Genomic DNA, 7,626 nt, shown 5'->3' on the forward strand with positions numbered 1-7,626 from the left:
ACAGTTGTTGAAAAATTTGTTTAATAATTAGTGTAAGTAAATACTGAAGCGTGCCATACTATACTATTGTTTATTAATGCTAGAGAAAAAATTAGGCTAAGAAAAAAATTATTCATAATAAGGAATATAAGTAATTCTTTTCGTAGAATTGAATATTCGAAATATTTAAACATATTTTCAAACAATTAAAATTTTATCCTTTTTACATGAAAAATCGTCTTTTAATGAAATGCTCTCATCACAATATTAAATTCTCTAATTTTTTTTATAATTCTACACAAGGGGCTTAATAAATCAAAAAATTTTATTCTTTAAAAAAAATATGTCCCTCCCACTTCTTTATTATTATTTTTTTGCATTCTACGAAAAAATGTTGTACCTTCCATTATAAAGATCTAATAATATTTTAAATAATTTCATTTAACTTAAATTTTTAATAACGCTAAGGGGTAAAATATGGATCATTTTGAACTTTGACTCTTTGTAGCTCTCCGCCTGGGGTGATTGCTAGAGAGATTGATCAGAGACCTGGGTTGGAGCAAAATTGTGGAACGCACGTATTGTTTGAATGAGCAAACAAATTAATATTTTTCTAACAAGATTTGTTTAAACTTTTTATTTAACAAAAAAATTCTAGAAAAGTATATGCAACGTATATACCAATTATTATTCATAATCTTAAATCATAGAGCCTTCCATATTTGCGAAATGATATTAAATTATCTAATGATAAATGAGATATTTTTCAAGGTCACGGAAGTTGAACGTTTTTATACAATAAGTGGTTATGTCATCTGTGACTGGAGATTCTCGACATTCGATATGTAATTAGAATTGATTACCCTCTAAAATTTGCAAAATTATTTTCAATATTAATAATTTTTTTCAAGAAAATAAATCATTTTATACGACAATTGAAATGCAATTATTTGTTTAAATTTATAATATTTTCAACAATCAATCAATGTTCAGAGTATAAAACAAAAATTTTTCTGATATTGCTAATATACAACAAAGAAATACTTTTAAAAATATTTTTATTGATAAAAGGTCTTATTTATTAATTACATGTCGCGCAGTAACTTGTTTTTGAGATATTAATACTATTTACATAATTACAAATTCATTCCCAGAAAATCTTCTTAAGAAGGTAATTTTACAAAAATATCATGAATAATTTATATTTGCCAATCAACACACAACACATAATTTATTTAATGTTTTTTTTTGTAACACAAAAAGTTTGTAGAATCAACAGTATTATTATTATTTTAATGAATTTACTCCGCCTATCGGAAGATACTATTATTCATATTTGTCAATAGTGAGATTTGGCACAGTTATTTAACAAAAAATTAACGTTTGATTGAAATTTTTGTTCAATTGAGAAGTCTAAGTTATTTTCCGTAGGAGCCAGATTGGGATGAAGCTGATGCTTGAGCAGATGACTGCGAGTAACTTCCACCACCACCTTGCTGGTAGCCACTGAAAATAAATAACAAATTTTTTTTAGAAATAATTTTTTGATTTTTTAACAATAATTATACTTTGTCAGCCAAGGTAATTATTAAATTTTGGATATAAACTATTAAATAGCGTTGATTACTGGTCTATTATTCGTTGGCCAACTGAATAAAATTTACTTCAGTCCGGATTTGAACCAAGAACGCCACTACACATCAAGCATCATCAATTTACGCCACCGAGGCTGTTGTATATCATTCCTTGTTTTGCCTTAATCACATTATGACACGGGTCCTCATTGCTTTACCTTGTTAAACTATTCTAAAAAATACTTCAGTCTGTAAAATTTACGCGGCAACAGGTTATAAATTTAAACAATGATGCTATTTAATAGAATAGGGTGAAAAATTATTTTTTGATGCTGAATATTAAATATTTTTGATAGCTGGTCTATTATTAGTCATAGCCGCGGTGACGAAATTGGTTAACACACCATTTATGTATAGTGGCGTTTCTGGTTCAAATCCGGACTCAAATAGATTTTTTTCGTTTTTTCAAGTGTAAGAGTTATTTGAATCGAATAAATTGAAAATTTAAGAAATTTAAATGATGTTACAATACAATTTAAAATCCTGTTAAACGTCTGATAATCAAATTAATGTATAGCATTACTGAAAAGAAAACCAAGAATCTAACGACCAAATCTCGACAATCACCATAAAATCTTCCTATTGCAATCTGAAAAAAAAACATTTTTCTAAAAAACAAAAGTAAAAGTCCTTTATGTGGATAAAAATAAAAACGAGGAAAGAACAATGAGAAGAAATAAATTAATTAAAACAGCAAATAAAAATAAATTTAAGATTTATTTCATTTGGTTGAAGTAATAATTTTTTAACCAAAAAGCTGACTTTTCAAACTGAAAATATGAATTTTCAACGTAAAGCTTCAATTTTCAGCCAAAATTTGAATAGTTAAATTTTCAATGAAACAAATTTATTTTTAACAAAAAAAAAAAAAACGAATTTCGATAAAATAGTTCAATATTTAATTAAATTAATAAATTTTTAACTCAAGTGATGAAGCTTTAACAAAATTTTCGTAATTTTTATTTATTTTTGATGCTAAATATTAAATAGTTTAAATTACTGGTCTATTATCAGTTATCGTCTCGGTGTCGAAATTGGTCAACACAATACTTATGTATAAGTAGCGTTTCTGGTTCAAATCCGGACTGGGGTAGATTTTTTCAAGTTCAAGAAGGAAACATTTCCCTTTTCAGCCAAAAATGCAATAGTTCAATTTTTATTTAAAAAAAAATTATTTTTAACAAAAAAAGCGAGTTTTGAACAAAATACTTCAATATTTAATCAAATTAATGAATTTTGAACTAAAATGATCAAGCTTTCACCAAAAAATGATTTTTAACGAAACAGCTGAATTTGTATAAAATATCAATTTTCAACCTGGATAATTTTTTTCAGTCAATAAATAAAAACCAATTAATTATAATGTTGAGTTTTAAAGCTAAAAACTCAAAAAAAATAAATTTAAGATAAAATTCGCAAATCCTAACTTAATTTTGTAGTAATAAAAAATAATTTTTAACAAATAAAAACAATTTTCTTCAAGAAAGTTAAGTTTAAACTTAATATTGTAATTTTTTCACCTAAATCTTCATTTTTTTACATATATCTGCTTGGTTGAAATACAAACTATTTGGTTCAAAATACATTTTTTTAGTTAAAGATTTACCATTTTATTTTAAAATTCAATCATTTGCTTTCAACTTTAATTATTTTGTTGACATTTTTTTGTTGTTATAAAAATAATTTATTTTCTTCGTTAAATTTTTGTTTGTTAAAAAAACTTTTTGGTTCAAAATTTCTTATTGCTTACTTAAAATTAATGTTTATTAACTAAAAATTTAAATATTTCATTTTTGGTTCAATATTTAACTTTTTTTTAAATTTATGTATTGTACTGAAAATTAATCCTTTTTCGGATAATAAATCTTCGCAGTTTAAAACATATTGTATTTTACTAACCCTCCACAGGTGTTACAAGTTGGTTGTGGGGGAGGTGGTGGTTGGTACCCACCACCACAAGTGCTGCATCCTTGATGACCTTGATGACCCTGATGTTGACCCTGATAACCTTGATTATAACCACCACCAACTGGAACAAGAATCACCGGAATAACACCCACGGTATTACCTGACAAGTAAATATTTAAATTATTACAAAAAATTCAATTCTATCTGAACGAAAAAATTTGATAGGTCAAGAGCACCAATTTTAGGACCTTTTGTCAATGGACTGACGATTTTTTATTTACACGGTATAAACGAGAATGATTTTTTAGCTTGCTAGTCTAGGGGGCAAGAGAACCAGACCGGCAATCTGTGAGGCCAGGGTTCGAATCCCAGCGGAGCTAGAAAGAATTTTTTTTACAACCTTATTTTTACAACATTATTTACAAATGTAAAATATTTGTTTTAATTAAAAGCTATGCGAAATATAATTTATAATGATAAATAAAAATTGAATATTAAAATAGCTACATCAGCTTTTATACAATATTTTTATTTATTTTAATTTTTATCGGCTGTGACTAATCTGCAACTTTGAGTCAAATATAAGATTTTATTTCAGCGGGAATATTACAGCATTTTTAATTGTAAACTTTAAACTTCGATTTTGATGACTTTGATGATTTTTGAAATAAAAAATTACTTTATCAAGAAAAAATCAATTTTGCAATTTAAAAAACAATTTTTCAATTTGAAATCTTGCAAATTGAAACACTTCAAATCCTAAGGTTCAAAATTATAGAATGTTCAATTATGAAAATAAAAGTGGCATAATTTTTAAATGTAAATTTTAAACATTAAAAAAGACTTCAATGTTAATGGTGCATAAATAATAATTGTTTAATTTTATTGACTCTAAAGATCAAAAGTCAAGTTTCAAATTTCAAATCTTTCAGATTGAAGCAATTCCGAATGATTAAAGTCAAAATTACAGATATTTAATTTGATGACTGATGATTTTTCAAATAAAAAAAACATTTTTAAATAAAAAATTATTTTTTTTATATCAAAATCTTCAAAATTGAAGTCATTTCGAATGCTAAGCATCAAAATGACAGAATTTTTAAATGTGAAACTTAAAACTTGCATAATTTTTAATTATAAATTTACAAAATTAAAAAAAAAATGTTAATGGTGCATTAATAAAAATTAATAATACTAATAATTTTGAAGATCAAAAGTGAAGTTGTTAACTTTAAAACTTCAAAATTGAAGCAATTTTTAATGTTTAATGTCAAACTTACAGAATAAAAAGCTTTAAAATTCGATTTTGATGACTGATGATTTTTGAAATAAAAAATCAATTTTTCATTTTTAAATCTTCCAAATTGAAGAAATTTCGAATACTAAGCGTAAAAGTTACAGAAGTTTTAATTGTAAAACTTAAAAAATGCATAATTCTTAATTGTAAATTTTCAAAATTAAGAAAATCTTTCTTCTTAATAGTGCATAAATAATAATAATTTAATTTGAATCATTTTGAAGAGCAAAATTCAATATTTCAAATCTTCCAAATTGAGGCAATTTCGAGTGCTAAACCTCAATATTACAGATTAAAAAATTTTAATTTTACAACTTGGATTTTGATGACTGATGATTTTTGAAATCAAGGATACATTTTTTATCAAAAAATAAATTTTTCAGAAAGAAATATTCCAAATTGAAGAAATTTCTAACGCTAAGCGTCAAAATTACAGAATTTTTAATTGTGGAACTACAAAGTTGCCTGATTTTTAATTGTAAATTTTCAAAAATAATATAACATTCTAAATCTTCCAAATTTAATAAATTAGGAATGCTAAGCGTCAAATAACAAACTTTTTAATTGTAATATTTAAAACTTGCACAATTTTTAATTAATAATTTTTAGAATCAAAAGCTTTTTAATGACAATTTAGAAGGTACACCATATGAATTATAGACCATTTTACAGTTTATTTTTAAAATGATTAATAAATTAAAATGATTCATTAAAGAGTTTGAAAGTTTGCAATTAAAAAATCTTGAATTTTAAACATATACAAATATTTTTAAAAAAATTTAACCATTTTTTTGATTTTCACGATTTTTACGATTTTGGAAATATCAATTGAAAATTATAGAACTTTTAATTTGAAGAAATTCTGAATATAAATCCTCAAAATGACAGCATTTTTAAATACATAATGGCAGATTATTAAATTTTTTAAATGTTTGTATTTTGAAGGTATTTAATTTTTAATTTTCTGTGGAAGAGTTTAATTATGAAGATTATCAATTGAACATTATTTAATTTTACCTATTTGCAGTTCAAAATGATTCAATATTGAATATTTACAATTCAAAACTATTTTAATTTAAAGATGTGCAGATGAAAATCCATCAAGTTTGATGATTCTAGTAATCAAAAGTCAAATTTTTAATTCAAATTTTCAAAGTTGAAGGAATTTCGAATCTTACTCATAAAACGTACACCATTTTTAATTATAAAATCAAAAAATTTTTAAATTCTTAATTTCCCAAATGAAAAATTCTTTAATTTGAAATATTTTTTAATTTAAGATTTAACAATTTGGAAGATTTAGGATAAAAAATCTTCAATCTTAACGATTTTTAATTTAAAATTATTTAACTTTAAAGATGTCTAAATAAAAATTAATTTATTATAATTCTTAAATTATTATTATTTTAAGGATCAAATTTGGGGGTTTTCAAATTTAAATCTCACAAATTATGACAATTTTAAATCGAAATCATCAAAATTACAGCATTTATTCTATGAAACACATAACTTGTATAATAACTAATTTTTAAAACAAAAGTGGTTCAATTTTGAAGATTGACAATTTAAAATTCTACAATTTTAAATAGTTAAATGAAAAATTCTTCAATCCTCAAAACGTCTAAATAAAAATTCTTAAATTGTGATGATTGTAAGGATCAGTTTTAAAAGTTTTTAATTTTAAATCTATCCAATTTATAAATTTTTTAATCTCAATGAACAAAATTACAGAATTTTTAATTCTAAAACACAAAAATTGCCTAACTAGTAATTTGAAAAATAAAAATTATTTAATTTTGAAGATGGTTAATTCAAAATTCAAAAATTTTAAAGATTTACAATGAAAAAGTATTGAATGTGGAAAATTTAGAATTACAAATTATTAAAATTTAATATTTTAAAGGTATGTAATTTAAATTTTTGATTTTCGTTTCTAAAACACAAAAATTGCATAATTTCTAATATTCAAAATAAAATTAGTTTAATTTTGGAAAGTACCAATTCAAAATTCTACAATTTTAAAGCACTACAATGATAAATTTTTGAACTTTGAACGTTTAGAATTACAAATCTGTAATATTTATATTTTAAAGGAATGTAATTTTGAATGGATTTCTTGGAATATTTCAATTAAGAAGGTGAAAAATTCTTTAATTTTAACGGTTTTTAGTTAAAAATTATTTAATTTCAGAGATTTATAAATAAAACTTCATAAATTGCGATGATTTTAAAGATCAAATTCAAGTCTTGATAGAATCTTAATTTTTAGCTATAGATGTGCGTAAAAAGTGAAAAATTTAAATAAGATTAAAATAAAATTTAAAGTCCTTTTTAACGTATAATAATCTAGGAAATGTTAGGAATTCCTAAAAACAAAACCAAAAATCTACCGAAAAATTTGGACAACAGCCATAAAATTTTCCCATTGCAATCTGAAAAAATAACGTTTTCCTTTTTTTTCCTAAAAAAGAAAAGAAAAAAATTCGTTTTCCCTTTGGACAAAAATAAAAAAGAGGAAAGCAAAACGCCTTTTTTATTTGTATTGTTATCACATGACAATAAAAAAACAGTTGTAAAAAATATTCACCAAAGTTTCGGCACTCATACAGCACCCTTATTAAGGCAAAAAAAAGTTAAAAAAAAATCAAATAAAAATCAAGGTAAATGTTGAGCCGGCCATTTTTTCCCCCCATTTTTTATTTTTTTCCAAACGGGAAAACGAATTTTTTTTCTTTAGTTTTTAGGAAAAGAAAGGAAATTCTTTTTTTTTAGTCTGCAATAGTAAAATTTTATGGTCAGTTAAATTAA

At 23.5% G+C, this 7,626-nt stretch overlaps 1 protein-coding gene across 2 annotated transcripts in view; it reads right to left on the reverse strand.

Moving 5' to 3' along the window:
- Nucleotides 1-1,180: 1,180 nt before the first annotated feature.
- LOC117177774 (keratin, type I cytoskeletal 9-like) overlaps nucleotides 1,181-7,626 on the reverse strand; it is a 12,922-nt gene continuing 6,476 nt past the window's right edge. The window contains exons 4-5 of one of the 2 annotated variants that reach the window (XM_033368686.1): nucleotides 3,513-3,642; nucleotides 1,181-1,485 (exon numbers count right to left, since the gene is read on the reverse strand). In XM_033368686.1, the coding sequence (XP_033224577.1) occupies nucleotides 1,398-1,485; nucleotides 3,513-3,642 (218 nt within the window). In that variant the 3' untranslated portion in view covers nucleotides 1,181-1,397. Of the gene's footprint in view, nucleotides 1,486-3,512; nucleotides 3,682-7,626 lie in introns of both variants that reach the window. The other variant, XM_033368685.1, reaches the window with a different exon arrangement.

This window comes from Belonocnema kinseyi, chromosome 8, assembly GCF_010883055.1.
Source record: "Belonocnema kinseyi isolate 2016_QV_RU_SX_M_011 chromosome 8, B_treatae_v1, whole genome shotgun sequence".
In the NCBI taxonomy this organism is placed as follows: Eukaryota; Metazoa; Arthropoda; class Insecta; order Hymenoptera; family Cynipidae; genus Belonocnema; species Belonocnema kinseyi.